Below are 17756 nucleotides of genomic sequence, written 5' to 3'. Positions count from 1 at the left end.
ACTCTCAGAAAATTTCGGTGAGCCCTTATCTAACCCCATGGAGTATCAAAGCATTGTTGGGGCTCTACAGTATGTCACCATCACTCGTTTGGATATATCCTTCACAGTCAACAAAGTCTACCAGTTTCTTCACTCTCCCACTGATGAACATTGGACAGTGGTAAAGCAAATACTTCGTTATCTCAAGGGCACTCTCACTCATAATCTTCATTTTCAAGGATCTTCTTCCCGACAATTGACTGCTTACACTGACGTCGATTGGGCCAGCTGTCCTGATGATCGACGTTCCACAGGGGGTTATGCAGTTTATCTTGGCTCCAACATGATTTCTTGGAGCTCCAAAAAGCAACATACCATTGCTCGCTCCAGCACCGAATCCGAGTTCAAATCTCTTGCCAACTCTATACTACGAGACATTGGCTCTCTAGCTCCTCCCCCTATTCATTGGTGTGATAATATGGGTGCTACCCACCTGGCCGCCAAGCCCCATTTTTCATGCCCGTGCGAAGCATGTGGAGGTGGACTACCATTTCCTGCATGACCTTGTCACTCAGAAGTAGCTTCAAATTCGGTATGTTCCAACATTAGATCAGATAGCAGAATCTTCACCAAACCTCTCTCCACAGCTCAGTTCACCAATCTTTGGGACAAGCTTCTCGTCACCCCGTTCAGCTTGCGGGGGGATAATAACGTAGACATCCATGGGCCCATGCATGGCCCATGCACGCCCACGTAAGTCTTCAGGCCCATCAAGAAAACCTAACCAACTAGGTTTGGTTCTCCTAATCCTATCTCAAGATAACAAACTGGGATAATCTTAATCCTACCTCCAGATAAGAATTATCCTATATAACCCTAAACTAACCTAGGTAAGCTTTATCTCTTATTTTTGTACGGTCTCCCTATAACTCAACCACTATAACTATAAATAGGATTGATTCAACCCTAATACATACAAGTTAATCAAATTATTCTCTCAATATCTCTATTATTTTATTTCTATTTTTCTGTTTTAATTATACCAAATGCTTCTTCTGGAGAAGGGAGATGCAAAGCGATGGGTTGGAAGAGTTTTCCCTGAAATTAGGTAATTACTTTTGGGGAGGGAAAGGTTTGAAGTCAAAGCGCAAGAGTCCCGAACTGATTGCATTAGTGCGCGAGGGGAGAAGCACTATTTTTTACTTTATATAATTAGCAATAGTTAAATCTGTTTTAATTAATAACCAACAAAAGTTTTTTCAATAAAATAATTAATAACTATAATTAGCGAGCTACTATTGTCAGTTTGTTGGGTTTTGGTAACAATTAGCGACAATTAATAACATTAGTAATCAATTAATGCTAAACTTTTTATTTTTGGCAACAATTATCCATAATTATAATAAGTAATTATGGGGTTAAATATTAGGGTGCTCATAAATTACCAAATCCAATCAAAATATCTGGTTAACAAAATCGATCGGTTCGGTACTTTTTAAAAACCAAAGGGATGATTCAATTTTTTGTTACCCTAGAAAAAACTAATGGTTAACTAGATAAATTGATGTGTATATATATATATATATATATATAATAATCATATATTATTTATTTATAATATTATATATATATATTTGTTTATGTTAATTAAATGTTATAAATATAAAAATTAAAAGTTTAGCATTAATATTTTATATATTTATCAACCGGTAAATCAATTAATCGATTGATTCAGCTTGGAATGTTTCAAAAACCATAGGACTAGTGTGGTTTGAATTTATACCCATAGTTTGTTTTACCCCGAGGTTAATTATAAAACAAAATCTAAGCTAACTTGTAACAAAATCGATTGATTAGTTTTCATTTTTATGACATTGGTTGATTGATTTTTAGTATCATAGTCCAACTCTAAAAATATGAAAGTACATTTATGTCACAAATGCTAAAACTTCGAAGCATTGGGTTTTCTTCATTTTTTTTTTTGTATTTTAAATATTTTTTTAACATCTCTCGATATGTATTTAACGATTTTACATAGTTTACCTCAATTTTTGTATTTTATTATCTTAATTATGATGTCACATGTTGACTCTATTTTGATTAATGACTTGACTACTCAATTAGTTAGGTTAGGTTTGATATAGTAGGTGTTTGGCACCGAAGTGTTTCACAAGCATTCGTTTTCTTTGATTTTTCAAGTGTTCATTTCATATGTTTTTTTGAAAAACACAACTATATGACAATCTCAAAAAAGAAGTTAGCTTTTTCAAATTTCAATGTGCTATATCACCTTAGTGATTAAAGAATCGTCAATTTAACGATTTAAGAAACCCCTCCTATCCCAAATCCCAGATCTAACCATTGCAATTTTTTTTTTCGAAAAATGGGACTGCCAAATATGATTGTCCCACTGATTCTTTTTAATTGCCAATGTGGCATGAATGACACATCAACAAAAATGGAATGCTTGTGAAACGCTCAGGTGCCAAACACCCTAATAGTCAATCAAGTTGAGTTTGGGTTAAGCAAAACTAGTACCAAACTTGAACCATTGACATCCCTACTTTAAATTTAAGCCACCCCAACAAAAATAAAAATATATTTGGAGGCATCTTTACTTATTTTGGCTGCCATAGGATTGAGCTTATCTCATCTATTAAAGTGAACTTATGTTCTTCAATTATTGATGTGGTAAATATGTTTGTAACTACGACTTCTGTATGATTGTTTCTAAAGGTTTAATGGAATTAGAAACAATCAAAGATATAATTAACAACAATTTATATGCTTTGTTGCCAATTTATTGATTTAGTAACAATTGAAGATACTATTAGTAAGAAATGGATCCTTTGGTGCCAAATCGCCCAATGAGGAAATAGTTTGCAATGTAATTAGCACAATTATTCAACCATTGTTGCTAATTCATGTGAATACTTGAACCTTAGTACCTCCCCCACCTTACAAGAGCATAGCTGGAAATAGGTGGGTCTATAAAATTAAACAGAAGCCCGATGGGTCTGTTGAAAGGTTCAAGGCCCGTTTAGTGGCTAAAGGTAATAAATATATAGGAGGTAGGCTTGGATTTTGATGAAACATTTAGTCCCGTGGTGAAACCCACCACCATTCATCTTGATTTTTTTCTTGTTGTTTCTCTAAATTAAGAGAGGTGCTTCCCAATCATGTATGCTGCATTAACTTCTTATATGGGTTCAAACAAGAGCCCCTACATTGTTTATATGTCTTCATTAGACATGATGATGCTACCCTTTCAATTCTATTGGTTTATGTTGATGACATATTAATCATAGGCTCTGATTCTTCTTTCATTTAGGCTGTGTTTGGTTTGAAAGAAAAAGTAGAGAAAAGAAAGGAAAGGTAAGAAAACCTTTACAAACTTTGTATGAATTTCCCTACATTTCTTTTCTTTTTCTCACCTTTTCTTTCAAACCAAAAATAGCCTTAGTCTACATGGCTCTCTTTTGAATTTTCTGCCGGACTTTGACCCAACCCACTACTTTTTTATGATTTGAAGTCCATCATCTATTGGTATACACATCTTCACCAGCACAAATACACTCAAAGACTTGCTTACATGGGCCCAAATGCATGAGGCTAAGCCCATTTCACTCTCCAGTGGTTGCATTTACTCGATTAGACTTAACATCCAGTGAACCTCTTTATATTGGAGAGTCGTTGGTGCTTTACAATAATGTCACTCTCATACGTCCTGACATATCATTTGCAGTCAATAAAGTATGCCAGTTTATAAAAGATCCCACTACTATCCCTTGGGCTGCTATGAAGAGGATATTGTGTTATTTGAAGGTTATAGGATTACACATGGCATCATCTTCTGTCCTTCCTCCTCTCTTATCTTGACCGCATACTCTAATGCTGATTGGGCAGGTTGCACCATGAGTGCTATTAATCCCATTCCAGCACATTAATTCCTAGTTATGATTAGCTTGCTGATATCTTCAACAAAGTGTCGCTGCCTTCAGTCCATTAATTTTCATGACCTCCTTTCCAAGCTTACCGTGTCCCCGACCACACTACGCTTGAAGGGGGGATGTTGAGAGAATTTCTTCTTGATCACATCATTAGTGCAATGAGACTACAATGTGTCTACTAACAAGATTTTATTTAGGGGCTATTTGTCAAGTCTTTTTGGGAAGATCTTGTGGTAGTTCTGACAGCCAAAAGACGCATTGAACTTTTGCATGAAGATTTGAGCAACTTGAAGTTAGTTTGGCTACCACGTGAAAAGCTTCATTTGAAGCTTCTGGAAATCAGCCCCAAATGGGCTTCTCGTGTCTTTTTAGTGCACCAACTTTTGGCGACTAGATCTGTTACGAACCAAACAGAAAAAGACTGCAACGTGGTCTACCCGGCTTGTAAACAGCCGAAAGATCACACGGAAAGACACGCCAAATGGGGCCTTAATTATCTCAGTTCATCCCTTATTTGCTTTGTTGTAACCACTTTTCAAACTTTCAAACTCTGTGTATATCCGAAAACATACAAATGTTATAAATATACAAACAACCAATCGAACTGGTCAAGCTTTTCATCCAATTCTAGATATCTGTTTGCATGGCTGAGGATGACTTTAACATGATTTAAATTCTGTAGAAACCCTATTTAGCATCAACTAATGTATTTGCTTAAAAATCATTTAACAAAATTTTCTTCGAGTTTTCTCCCTGCTCAAACTGATCTGGATTACGTTTTCCATACAAAGACACCATGATCACAACAAGACCACAAAATGCTTGGATCCACTTTCCACAAAACTTGGACTCTGGAATTTATGTCCATGTAAACACAGATAACAAATCCTTTGTGCTTTCATCTTTATTATCAACATCCATGTGGATATGAAAAAGTTAACACTCAATGCTTGAAGAAAAATACATGCATTAGAATTAAAGGAAAGTTAAGAAATAAAGAATGACCACAACCTCAGCCATCGGATATGAAACTACTGCACATTTCATCAGTAGGGTGGTGAAGGTGGGGGATAAACTCCTTGATATTGTGCTGCAAATGAAAATTCCTTAAACATATAAGAATTTTTAGAGAAAAAGCAATTGACAGTAAGATGGGATTGATTATATATATAGAACAAAATGATCAAAAGCTAGAGAATGGTACCTGCACGTGGGTAAACTGTGGATTGCACTGGAGGTGGGTAGGGTTGTGGAGGATAAGTTGTTGTTGGGTATGACTGAGGAGGATACCCAGCTGGAGGGAGATGAGGATATGTAAATGGTGGATATGTTGTTGAATTTGGTGGGTAAGAAGAGTACTGAGATTGAACTATTGGGTAAGGAGATGCTGCAGCCCCTAATGGTGGAGCGGACATGTTATAGCTTGTAAATGATTTCTGCAAATAGACACCAAATAAACTGTTATATTCATATTCTTGTTACTTTTGAGCAATGTTCAAAGTATTGATATGTATCGGGATGTCCTTATAGAGGGTGTATCAGGATTTTGACTGGTTTAGGGGGTGGATAGACCTTAAACTGGCCCCTCTGAACTGAATTAAAAAAAAAAAAAAAAAAAAAGAAAACTATCGATATTGCCCGATATGCCTCTATCAGCATATCAGGTGTATCGGTATTTTGAACGTTACTTGTGAGTAGTGAAAGTCTGATAGAGAGACTGTAGGAATGGAACTTACATTCGCATTTGGATAGTGCAATATGAGTCGAATTTCTCCTGAGTATCTATATTCATTGACCGATGTGAAGTTGTTAATTAAGTATATTTGAGATGAAAAGAAATTATTTAAGAAAGTAAAAGAAGAACTTTTTTTTGTTGTTCTGAGTTTATATGCTTTATTACCTGCCATGTCTAGATTGTATTGAGCATGTTGTGTCGTCGAAACCTTGAGAAAGGACCTTCTGGAGTTGAATCCTATAAACAAAAGCAAACACAATCAGACGAGATTGGTACATATTAGAGTTGAGGTTGATCTGAAGACCTCTTTATTTGGTTTACATTTTTCTGACTTGTTTAGTATTAAAATGCCCATTATACATTAACTAAATATTAAGAGGCACATTTTGGGACTATAAATTGTATGAATTATTTTAATAATTAAATTTGCCTAAAGAGTGAAATAGATATCCCACTGGTTCATTCAAAATTGTGCAAATTTTAAGATTTTAAAAAGGTATGGTGTTCCCCACTTCACTCCTCCTCACATGCAAAATTCTAGTCCTGAGGGACTTCAATTACTTCAAAAGAAACAACAAGAGAAGAATTAATCAGCCATTTCCTACCACTATTCCTAGCTCTAGTTTTAGTTTTAGTATTTTAGGGTCTGTGTGGTTGGCAGTTGGAATTGGAATTGGAATATTCTATTCTCCTTCCTATTTGGTTCAGATGGAAATCAAAATTGAAATCCATTAAAATGAGATTTTCATTCCCTCAAATGGGAAAATACCATTCCACTAGGAATGAAAATTGGATTCTAATTCTATCCAATCAAACGATTGGAATTGAATGAATTGGGCCCTTTTCTGATCAACCTCAAATTTCATTAATGGAAAATGATGGCCAATGGGAATGCAAGTCTTTAATCTAAATATGTCAAGGACCCATTTTGTTTATGGTCAGAAGTGGAATTGTAATCCCCTAGAATCAAAATCAGAATGGTCCATTCCCATAGGCTGTTTGATTGAGACAGAAATTGAAATAATCTGAAGTGGAATTTCATTCCAAAGAAAAAGAAAAATGGCCATTCCCTCAAATGAGAAAATGCTATTCCATTAAAAATGAAAATGAGATTTTGATTCTACCCAACCAAACAATTGAAATTTCGATTTCACACCCCTATTCTGATAAATCAAAAACACCATAAATTAATAATAAAAAATTCCATTATTTTATAATGAAAGACACGTCCACGGCACGATCGAGTCCATGGCCTGAATATCAAAATTCACAAAATTAAAGAGAGCCATGAATGAGAGAGATGGCCGACAACGTCGGGAGTGCAAATAACACGAGGGCGGCTTCGCCTCTATTTTTTTTTTTGAATGTGGCTTCGCCTCTTTCACGACTTTACCACCGCCACAGCAGGAATGCTACAAATTACAATGCTGGGCAATTATCAAGTAGGGTTCTTCGCAGTTTTCTAATCTCTGATCATTTACCAGGAAACTGGCAAAACAGAACAGAAACTGTTTTGGTCTTTTTCTACGAGTTCGGATGAATTCCCCACAAGGCGTCTCACAGCACATCCCAACTTGCGCCCCACAGGATATATCTCATTAAATCAACGATTTAAAAAACAACCCGAAAATGAAATTGTTATGACCACTGTTTCTGGGTCGATAGTCTGATCGTCTGATTTAAGCAGACAGTTCATTCTGACAAATGAATTAAAAAAAAAAAAAAAATCGTTGAATGAATCGATAGTTTGACTGCTTAGATTAATGAATTGTTGATTTTTTAGTGGGTTTTGACCAAGACTCAGGTTTAGGGTAAAACTGAACCGATTGCAGACAATTTCTGAATCAAACAGTCCGACTGTCTGAATCAACAACGATTCAAGAACCTTGCATAACATCACTGTATATCAAAATATCTCCCAATAACAAGAGATATTTCCAATACACGCTAAGATGTATATCTGAGGCATATTCTTTGGGGTGCTGATGTAATATCCCCAATCACAATTCATTGAGATTGGCGCTGACCAACTAGGTTGCTTGGAATACTGCTATATAGAGTTTTTTGCTTGAGAGTTGAGAGTCAATCAATGCCAGACGTGTATATAGCTGAACACGCTGCCTTGTTCATTGTGGCCAAAGGATGGCCTTTTGACCATCCAAACTTAATTTCTTTCCGTAATTAGGGGTACAACTTGGGCCGTGTTGAATTTGATGTCAGACTTTTAATGGTTAGTGTTGATAAATATAAATAATTTAAATATTACTTAATTATTATTTAACATCTATGGTGAACGAGGTTGTTTCCTCTCTTATCATTGGAGTGAAAGTCCACTGATATTGAAATGATGGAATTTGTTTAGCTGATACCATATAATTGGGCAATGCTTAAATTGATGATGAGGATGATATATGCATGAATAGTTTTTTTTCAAACTTTGATTGCTCTATATATATATATATATATAGGACAACTCTATAAATGCCGAACTTATACATTATTTTTTTTAAATTTTATGAAGTAAGGACATCTACGAAAGACATAAAACTTTACTGTTTCAGATGTAAATGTGAATCGACATAAAACTTTATTGTTGGTTTGTATTTACATGCATTTATGTAAATAATACATTGATTTTCAACGATGTATTATTTACATCAATTATCGCATAAAAAAACTCCAATGGTCCATTGAATTTTAAATCGATTGATTGACTTTTCCATCGATGATTTTTCCACTGAAATCAAACGTAGCCTTAAAAATTGGTAAATGTCCTGATTAATAGTATGTAACGTATTGATGGTAGGGGGTGAACATTTCAGTTTATTTGGTTAAAAACCCAATCAAATAAATCAAAGTTTTAAAAACCGAAACAAAAAATGAAAACCAAACTGATGGAACAGAAATTTTTAAAAATTGAATTAACCGAACCTAATTAACCAAAAACCACAAAAAGAAAAAAGAGACCGAAGTTTTTGATTCGCTATACGTAGGGAAAGATTTGCTAGAAGTGTTCTTGCAGGTGTAATTAATAATAATCTCATATTCATATAAAGAACATGCGGAAACAAATAAACAATATATATTAGTTACAGTAGTAGTGTTTGGGGTTACCTTGCTTGGCCGATGAAGTCGTCTGTGGTGAGGGTGTTGCTATTCCAAACCATGACATTGAGCTCCCGGAGGCCTTCAATGAGCGTGAAGATGAACTTTTCCTGGAAGGTGGGGTTCTTGCCTCCATCTGTGCTCCAAATGAGAAAGGAATTAAAATGAGTTGGAAATAGTACTGAATAAGCATCGATCAATGGAGACCAGATTAATAATCACGAATGGATAATCGATCAATGAATGGACGGAGTTAAACACACCGGTGCAGGTTCTGGTCCGGAACATGGTGCTTCCATACTCAAGGCAAACGTAAGGATCTTGCCTTGAAATCCATTCTGTGTCCTACAACTGAAACACAGAAACCCAGAAACACGAGATGATCGATGATATTTTGCTGCAGTAATGTAATTAATGCTGGGACTGGAGGATTCGATCGATCAGTTCGTGTCTATATACCTGTAACCTCAAGTTGCTGGCCTTGAATCCCGTAAACCGACATCGCAGTTGAGTACAGAGTTGAAGATAGATGAAATGGAGATGTAGTTCAATACTTGAATATTTGGGTTCTTTGTTTACACAAACTAGGAACCAGCTACCGAGTCCTTTTATAGAGACGATTGAGTTTCAAATTAATGTTTGAAAAATTTTCCAATGAAGCGAAGGATAGAGAAGAGAAATGGCTAAGTCAAAGTCAAAAGCGTGATCTGCCCCTCTCTATTGGAATTTAATTCAAATTCTCAAGTCAAACCATAATGTAAACAAGGAAAAGTAGGGTGTACCGGTGGATAGGGCTGTCAATGGGTCGGGTCCGATCCCATAGACCCGAACCAATTGGACCGGTTTTGGTTCCAAGAACTAGAACCGATAGGTCAGTTATGGGTCTTGATATAGTGTCCCAATTATTATCGATTCGGAACTGGTTTTACCTAGTCCCAAATCGATTCAGATCTAATATAAGCTATATTCAAATAATACATACATATTAAATAAATTATTTATATATATAATGTATAACATATATATAATATTTAATATATATTAAACGTATTTATTTATTTATTATAATCGGATCTGTTGGGTTAGGCCTGATTATCCTAAGAACCGATTGATTCGATTCTAGCTCTAAAAATTATAGATCCTATCGGGTTCAGTTCGATTCTGAGTCCTCTGTGTTTTCTATTAGGTCAGTTCCAATTGTTTGGAAATGGGGTCACTGAAACTTGGAGGAAAAACTCTGAGACGCGTATGAAGACACTGTCTTTAGAACATTACTTGCCCCCACTTAGTTCCATTGAGTTTGCTGTTGGGTTATAGGCAAATCCATTCCTAGGATACAACAGAGCCTTGGGCGAGAGTCTGCAACCAGCAAAGTTGAAGAGTATCCAAAGAAACCTTCTGTGAGACAGTAGAAAATCGGACTAAGAGAGACATGAGTGATTTCGAAAACTTGTGTGTAAATGCTTGATTCATGCTCCTTAAATAATTTCTAAAGAGTTATGGAGCAGAGAAAGGTGTTGGTTCAAAAAAAGGCTCATTGAATAGTTACAATATCAAACATTGTGACTGTTAAAAAAGTAAAAAAAGTAGTTAACTGTTAATGATTGTAAACTTTGAATTGTTCCTCTTGATTACACCTGATAGAATCGTGCCCGTTGAAAACATCAATGGTCAACTTTGCACCAAAAGTCAAAGTCGCCTTTTGCATGCATACAAAAGGCCTCTAAAGCACCTCATTGCGCCGCACTGTACACGTGTTGCGTAGTAACAAGCCCTCCATACTCTCCTCTTTATATCTAAGGAGTGTAAATAAGTTCTTATTTAAAAACTCAAAATAAGTCTTGTTATTTTCCAATGTGGGACAAATTAAAAACTGGTTTTAGTGAGAGGAAAAACTATTTTTCAAGACATGTGTGTAGGTGTGTTTTTCATGTAATTGATCAATCAAACCGCATTGGATTTAATCTCTAATGAGATTAAAATCCAACACTAGTTCTAGCTAGTCTCAGCCCAAACTCGCCCATTGACAGCACTAGTGGTGGATAGGGTTGGGCCGGTTAGTGGGTCAAAGGATTGAAAGCTTTAAGGAAGCATCACGTTAAGCTGCTCTAAAGTGCTTCAGATGAATTAGGGTCCATTTGGGAGGGCTGAACTGAAGATTCGGCTAAATTGGTTCTACTAATTTGTAGTAGGGGTGCAACTTGGGCAAGCTCGAGTAGGGTTTTTTTTTCAAAATTTCAATGATCTAGTCTGAAAAGTAAGATTGAGTCCTCACAAAAATGAGGTTCACACCATATGTAGAGTCAATTGCAATTGTGCATTGAGAATATCTCCGTATTTATATGTTTTTTATTCATGACAAGATATTCTCAATGCACAACTGCAACTGAAAGTGCTTTGGATAAATTAGTGACTGTTTAGAAGGGCTAAAGCTTAACATGGTTATGCTTGGTGAAAGAATCTACAAAGCCTAAATGGGGTGTCAATCAGTCATTTTCTGGGGCTTGGGGGAATCAGGAAGCTTATTTGAAAGTTGGAACTCTTCAAAACAATGAACTAACTTAACTGAATGTTCAGCTCAGCCCTTTCAAAAGAGTAAGATGTCATGGTATTGGGCTCAAATTTGATTTCGAGTCAGTGAACTACTCGAGATTGGCTTAACTAGAGTTGATTATAACTAAATTAATATTATAAATATTATAAATAAAAATACATTACGAAAACTAATTATAAATGTATTTATTATAAATAAGTTAATACCAAAAAATTAATGTAGGTGTTTGGCATCGGTTCTGGAAATATGGCATCGTTTTCTCATTTTGTTTGGAAGTAGTGTTGTCACATAGGTTGTTTTTTGGGAAAACAACATTGGTTTGGTTTGGTACCAATGCTGTAGAACCGATTTCAGCATTGATCATATTATTTGACGTTCAAGATGATGCCACATCATTGCAGTATTGGCAGCAACAAGCTATTTTATGAGAAAACAACGAATTTGGTATTGTTTCAAATCACACTTTCTCAATTTCCAAAACATAGTGTGAAACAACGTTTTTTATGAAAAAAATGGTATCAAATAAAAGGTTGTTTTCTGAAGCACCACTTTTTCTGATGTGGCACCTACCATTGATGCTAAACACCACCAATATCTATTTATATTACAAACATAGATATATTAAAAAACAGTCTCATTATGCAAGCATTGACAATAAAATTAATGGTCCCAAATTTTAGATTCTTCTAAACAGTCACCAACTTTTTTGAATAGAAGAGGTTAGGATTTGAGACTATTCAGTTTTTTGTCAACGTTTGGATGGTTGATAAAGAGAATTAGATGGCATTAGAAGGGCATTTTTTATTTTTTAAATGTCACTTAACAGCTGGTTAACAGAATGGTTAACGATAGGTACTGGATTGTCACATTTTGAAAGCTTGGGTATTGGATTATAGCATTTTAAAGTTCAGAGACCAAATTGTCACTCAAGCCGAAGTACAAAATACTGATCAGTAATTTCCCTTAATACTATAAATATTATAAATAAAAATGCATTACAAAAATTAATTATAAATGTATTTATTTATATTATAAATAAGTTAATACCAAAATATTAATGTAGGTATTTGGCATTTGTGTTGGGAACATGGCATCGTTTTCTCATTTTGTTTGGAAACAACGATGTCACATAGGTTGTTTTTTTGGAGAAACATCATTGGCTTTGTTTGGTACTAGTGCTGTAGACCATTTTCAGCATTAGTCATATTATCTAACGTTCAAAATGATACCACATCATTGCACCGCTGGTAACAACGGGCTGTTTTCTAAGAAAACATCGAATTTAGTATTGTTTCAAACCATGATTTTCTAATTTTCAAAACATGGTGTAAAAGTAAAAAAAATAATACGAAATAAAAAATTGTTTTGGACCACCGCTTTTTCTGACTTAGCATCTACCATAGATGTCAAACACCACCAATATCTATTTATATTACAAATACAGATATATTTAAAAACAGAGTTTCATTATACAGGCTGCTTGATGACTTGGGTCGGTTATTGCGAACTCAAACTTGGCTCGATGAAATGCTCGACACGAACTCAATTATTATAAGTCAAATAAATAATTCAAGTATTTAGCGAGGGGAGTCCGAAAAACTTATAAGTAGGCTGCTTACACCCATAGGACAGCCCGTGAAGTAATTGACAGCCAATTGGGGCCACATGGAAGTTTTTCACCTCAAAAATAGACTGTATTATGGGTCCCACCTCGAAAAGCAAGAAGCTGATCCCGCTCAACCATCCCAAAAAATTTTAGCTGTTGGGAAGTGGGGGTGAAAGAGTAATTTTCCCCACCCCCTACCACACACTTTATTTAGGTTCCCAATCGGACGCTTAAGATTTGTTCATTTGAGCAGAAATTGATCAAATTAAATATTCATTTCCATTGGATTTCTAAATGACATTTGTATAGTTGTTTACGTGTTTATGATCAAATCCCTAGTCCCATCACTTTGAAATTTGAACGATACAAATCCAATTGCATCAATCTGAACCTTTCTGGGAAACCGTGCAGCACATTGACAAATGAGAAAGAAAAACAACGCGCTTCTCACTAAACGAGAAAACAACGAAATCGTCACCAGGATTCATGTAATGTAAGTACACTGTGGGCTAACTGGCTAAGCCCTTTTATTTCGAATGTCAACCGATCAAGTTCTTTATGGGTTTGTTTCACACCGAATCCACTGAGGCGGTGTAGGTGCCTAGGTGGTAACCAATCCAGATCCGACCCATATTCATGTTTTAGTATGTGTTGAATATAGTTTTTATTTATTAAATAAATATTTGTATTTAATTTGTTATTAAAATTGAGAAAAGTATTTGATAAACTATTTATTCATTGACACTAAGTGTTACTAGTTTTTATTACATTAGCAGAATAGTGAATAAATGTTCAATCATTAGAGAAAGCGTTAAAATGAATCTTCCCCTAACAATTGGTGTGTATATAAATCAAAACCAACTTTTGTGAATGACTGTGCATATTGATAGACATGATGGAATAAATGCTGATTTGATGATGACATATCATAATTTATTAAATAATGGAAGCCACACAAAACATTGCCTTAGTGGATGACACTTATTACTTCTTATTGTCACTTTGTTAATTATGTATGTATTTTGGTATAGCTTCCGTTTATTCACTACACATTTATACTTGTTTTGTTTGCAAAACGGAGAAAAATAATAATAAAACTGTTTATTGATAATTAGGTGACACTAGACACCATATCAGCATAACAATGAATAAACGCCTTTGAAGGAAGCATTAAGATAAAACTTCACACAATGGTAGACGTACACATAAATCAAGGCCAGATTTTACGCATCTCTATATGCATAGATCAGCATAATGAGCTAAATGTTGAAGTAACACCTATATTACAACATTTATTAAAAAAGCGCCCACGATTCCAAACACCTTTATATATCATCATAATCATCATAGTTGATCAATATATTAAATGGAGCAATTACACGAATTCTGTTTGATTATAAAAACAAGTGTTTCAATACAAAAACCTCCCAATAGGCCACTCATATTATAACTACTCCGAACATATCTAAATTTGGAATTTTGATGAAATTTGATATATTTGACACTGTCATATAAAATTTTCAATATTTTATTATAAATATAATAATGTGTTGTGTATTTGTAAAAATCTATGACGAACCATGGTATCAGGTTTTGTTTAAAGGTGAAAAAAATGAATCTAAAATCTCTTAACATGAATTACATGACATAAATGTCACTAACCAGCACAGTCAAAATACGTAACTCAGTAATGCCAACAAATCGGGCTCTAATTCAACCCAAATCTCACACGAGTTAGTAAGACTGAATGGGTTGCGTCTATCACAGCTTTGTCTCAACCAGAACTCAATTAAAGAACCCTTAATTCAAACCCAACCCAAATTTGACTAAATGATGAAGGCACATCAAAATCCAATCCAATTCGCCCCGTTTCACATATAAATGCTGAGAATATTAGACAAATTTCGTAATATTCTCTATAATCCTTTTTCTTCCCTTTGATGATGATCAATAAAATATTAAGGTGGCCATCCCTGAAGTTGGAGTAAAGTTTAGAGCTTAAAATAAAGTATCAATGCTGCAACGTCAATGGACCCGTTTTAGCAATAGGCCCACCTCAACCCAAACTCAGTTAAGGCTGACCCAATCCTAACCTGATAGATAAAATTCAGGTCGAGTTTAGATGGCTAAGGCTCAGTTTGGAAGAAGTATAAATATAAATATGTAGGATGCAAAACTTACATTTTGTATTATTTCGTATGTATTTATAATGTACATATTTACATTTGTACTCCCTCCAAATTGATATTGTTGCATTTGGTTGCAGTGCAATTTTATTTGCATCAGTATAAATGTATGGGAGTGCGAATGAAAAAATACAAATTTTGTTTTGGATTTTACTTTATCTTCTTTAGGTCTTATTTTACTTCATTTTTAATGCAATCAAACAAAGTTAAGATAAAATTTAAAACAAAAATAAATCAAAACATGCAACCAAATCATTTGCACTATCATAATTTTGCACCGGTACAAATGAATTTGCACTGTAACCAAACACAGCTTAAAAAACAACCTTCCTACCTCCATCGCAATGATGTAGCCTGGATTTTAGGTTTTTGACATGCAAATATTAATATTACTCCTGTGCACATATTTTTTACCATTTAATGTTAAGTATATCATGATATGTTTTAGGCCACACTTTTTAAATTACCCTTATGATTTAGCTAATTGACTAATTCTATCTCTACTGTTTACATATTATCTTAGAGTATTCCTAAGTTTTTTGACAATTGTCTAAAACCTTCATTGCCGTTAGACTTGTTCATGGGCCGGGTAGCCCGACCCAGCCTGTTAAAAATTGGGCTTGGTGATAATTTTAGGCCCACAAGCTCGAGCCTAAAACATCGGGCCCAACTTTTTCTTGGGCCGGGCTTGGGCTTTCTCAAAAAAAGCTTGGCCCGTGCTCGAGCCCAACTTGATACTACATATTAAATAATAAAAATATATTTTATTTAATAAAAAACATATATACAATATTTTTTTTTGTTCTTCTTCTCTTTTTTCCAAGTAACAATGAGATGTTTATTATTTTTGAGTTTTGAATGTTTTTAATATAAATAAAACACTTTTTTTATTGAATAAAAAAGAAAAAAAATTGTTTTCAAATTTCTAGCTGAGCTCGGGCTCAGGCCTGAGTTTCGGGTTTTATATGAGGGCCGGGCTCAGGCCTGGATTTCAGGCTCAAGATCTAGGCCCGATGGTCGGGTCGGACTCAAGCTCGGGCTTGAATATATTCTGTTGATACATATACAAACACCAGCCCAAACTCGACCAGGCCCGGCCCATGATCAGGTTTACTTGCCATTAACTTTTCGTCACAATCCTTATACATGTGACATTATATGACTAATGTTTTTTTTTTTTTTTTTTAATTTCTAAAATACCCTTTCTCGTCATCTTCTCAAAAAGCTTTTTTTATCCCAATTTCTTAGCTCCAAGGTAAAGATTCATCTACTGCAACACCTTCACCGGTGCAACAAAAACAAGCACTAAAGCCCTTTCCTCTTCTATCTAACAAATGGGATGATTTCTTGAATTCTCTTTTGGGACGAAATCTGCAACCTTTTGGAGGGCCTTCCCACCAAAAGCCATGTTACTTCTATAACGAAATGTAGTGCTTTGTGGAATATATAACAAGAGTCCTAGCTACCATTTAATAATAAGAGACGGAATCAGGTCTTTGCCTCTTCGGTGACCGTTCCAACAATTAACGTCTAAATGTTGACTATCTATTGATGTAGTGCGATCTGGCTGTTCCCTGTTGGAGGATGATCTAGCTTTCAGTCGGACGGCAGGTTAAGTGGATCTGCAAAATAAGATCAAAGAACCTGGGGTGGCTAACCCGGCGAGATCGCTCCGATGCTTAAGTTAGTAAGCTGTTGCGAGCTGAAAATTGCTTTGAGAATGTAGAGAGCTAGAGAGTAGAGAAATAACGCGTACCTTGAACCATTGGGGGTGGAACCTTTATATAGTTGAGTCCTCGCGGGTTTTGCGGATCGGTTCCGGGATCTTCGTCACGATGGGATCCGTTTCCACGTTAATTGGTGGATAACGTTGTCAATTGATAAGGCTTATCAATTCCGCCCGAACCGGGGGAGGAGATAAGGCTAGCCGTTACGCGGCGTGATCCCGTGAGGTTCAGAATCCGTTGGAGGGATTTCCGGGATCATCATGTAGTGGTCTGAGTCGGTATCCCCGAGCTGATGTTTTTTAGTTCCAAGCTCGATTTGTTGCAGACTGGTCATGTCAGGCTGAGTTGTCATCTTAGTCAGGTCGTGTCCACGTGTCCCCTTTTTACTAGGTCGGGCCAAATCGCCCTTCATCAATTGCTCCCCACTCCCCGAGCCAGGGGTCCCAACCCGATGTAGGGAGTTCATGACAAATCCAGGTGAATTTGGCCTGAGTCCAGGCGGCTTGTCGGGTGAATCGCTGGTCGGACCTGTTCGGCCACCCGGCTCAACCAGGAATAACCCAGGTCACGTCTAGTCTATGTGCGGACGTCACACGATCTATAAACTCCGCGGATGTCAAAACACGCGCTAAACCGATTTCAACCTCGGGGGTCGCGCAACCGGTTTTCCTGGGATCCGTTGGATCACTTCAATCTCGACCATTGATTCTTGGACACAATGACTATAAATAGGGGGCCCGTGACTCATTTGCTTCGCCATAAATTCGCTAGCCTTCGATTTGAGGTCGCGCTCAAAGTTCCTTAGCTCAGCTCGGTGTCTCTTCAGTTCTATGTCTTCCCGAGGTCGTCTTCCTTTAGTTCGGTTTCTCTTTGGTGAGTCTTCCCGAGCTCTCCTTTTTGATTCCGTGTATTTT

General features: G+C 35.9%; 1 protein-coding gene across 1 annotated transcript; it reads right to left on the bottom strand.

Moving 5' to 3' along the window:
• Nucleotides 1-4558: 4558 nt before the first annotated feature.
• On the bottom strand, nucleotides 4559-9373 carry LOC104589902 (uncharacterized). Its single transcript, XM_019196412.2, has 7 exons — nucleotides 9229-9373; nucleotides 9033-9120; nucleotides 8779-8905; nucleotides 5830-5901; nucleotides 5666-5711; nucleotides 5134-5365; nucleotides 4559-5019 (listed from the first exon to the last, which is right to left on the bottom strand). The coding sequence occupies exons 2-7, from the start codon at nucleotides 9055-9057 to the stop codon at nucleotides 4976-4978; spliced, it is 546 nt and encodes a 181-aa protein (XP_019051957.1). The 5' UTR covers nucleotides 9058-9120; nucleotides 9229-9373; the 3' UTR covers nucleotides 4559-4975.
• Between the last annotated feature and the right edge of the window lie 8383 nt (nucleotides 9374-17756).

The sequence above is a fragment of the Nelumbo nucifera genome, chromosome 1 (assembly GCF_055504915.1).
Source record: "Nelumbo nucifera cultivar China Antique chromosome 1, China Antique-T2T, whole genome shotgun sequence".
NCBI classification, from domain to species: domain Eukaryota; kingdom Viridiplantae; phylum Streptophyta; class Magnoliopsida; order Proteales; family Nelumbonaceae; genus Nelumbo; species Nelumbo nucifera.
The sequence above is the reverse complement of the archived record's forward strand: the minus strand, read 5'-3'. Positions and strand labels throughout refer to the sequence as shown.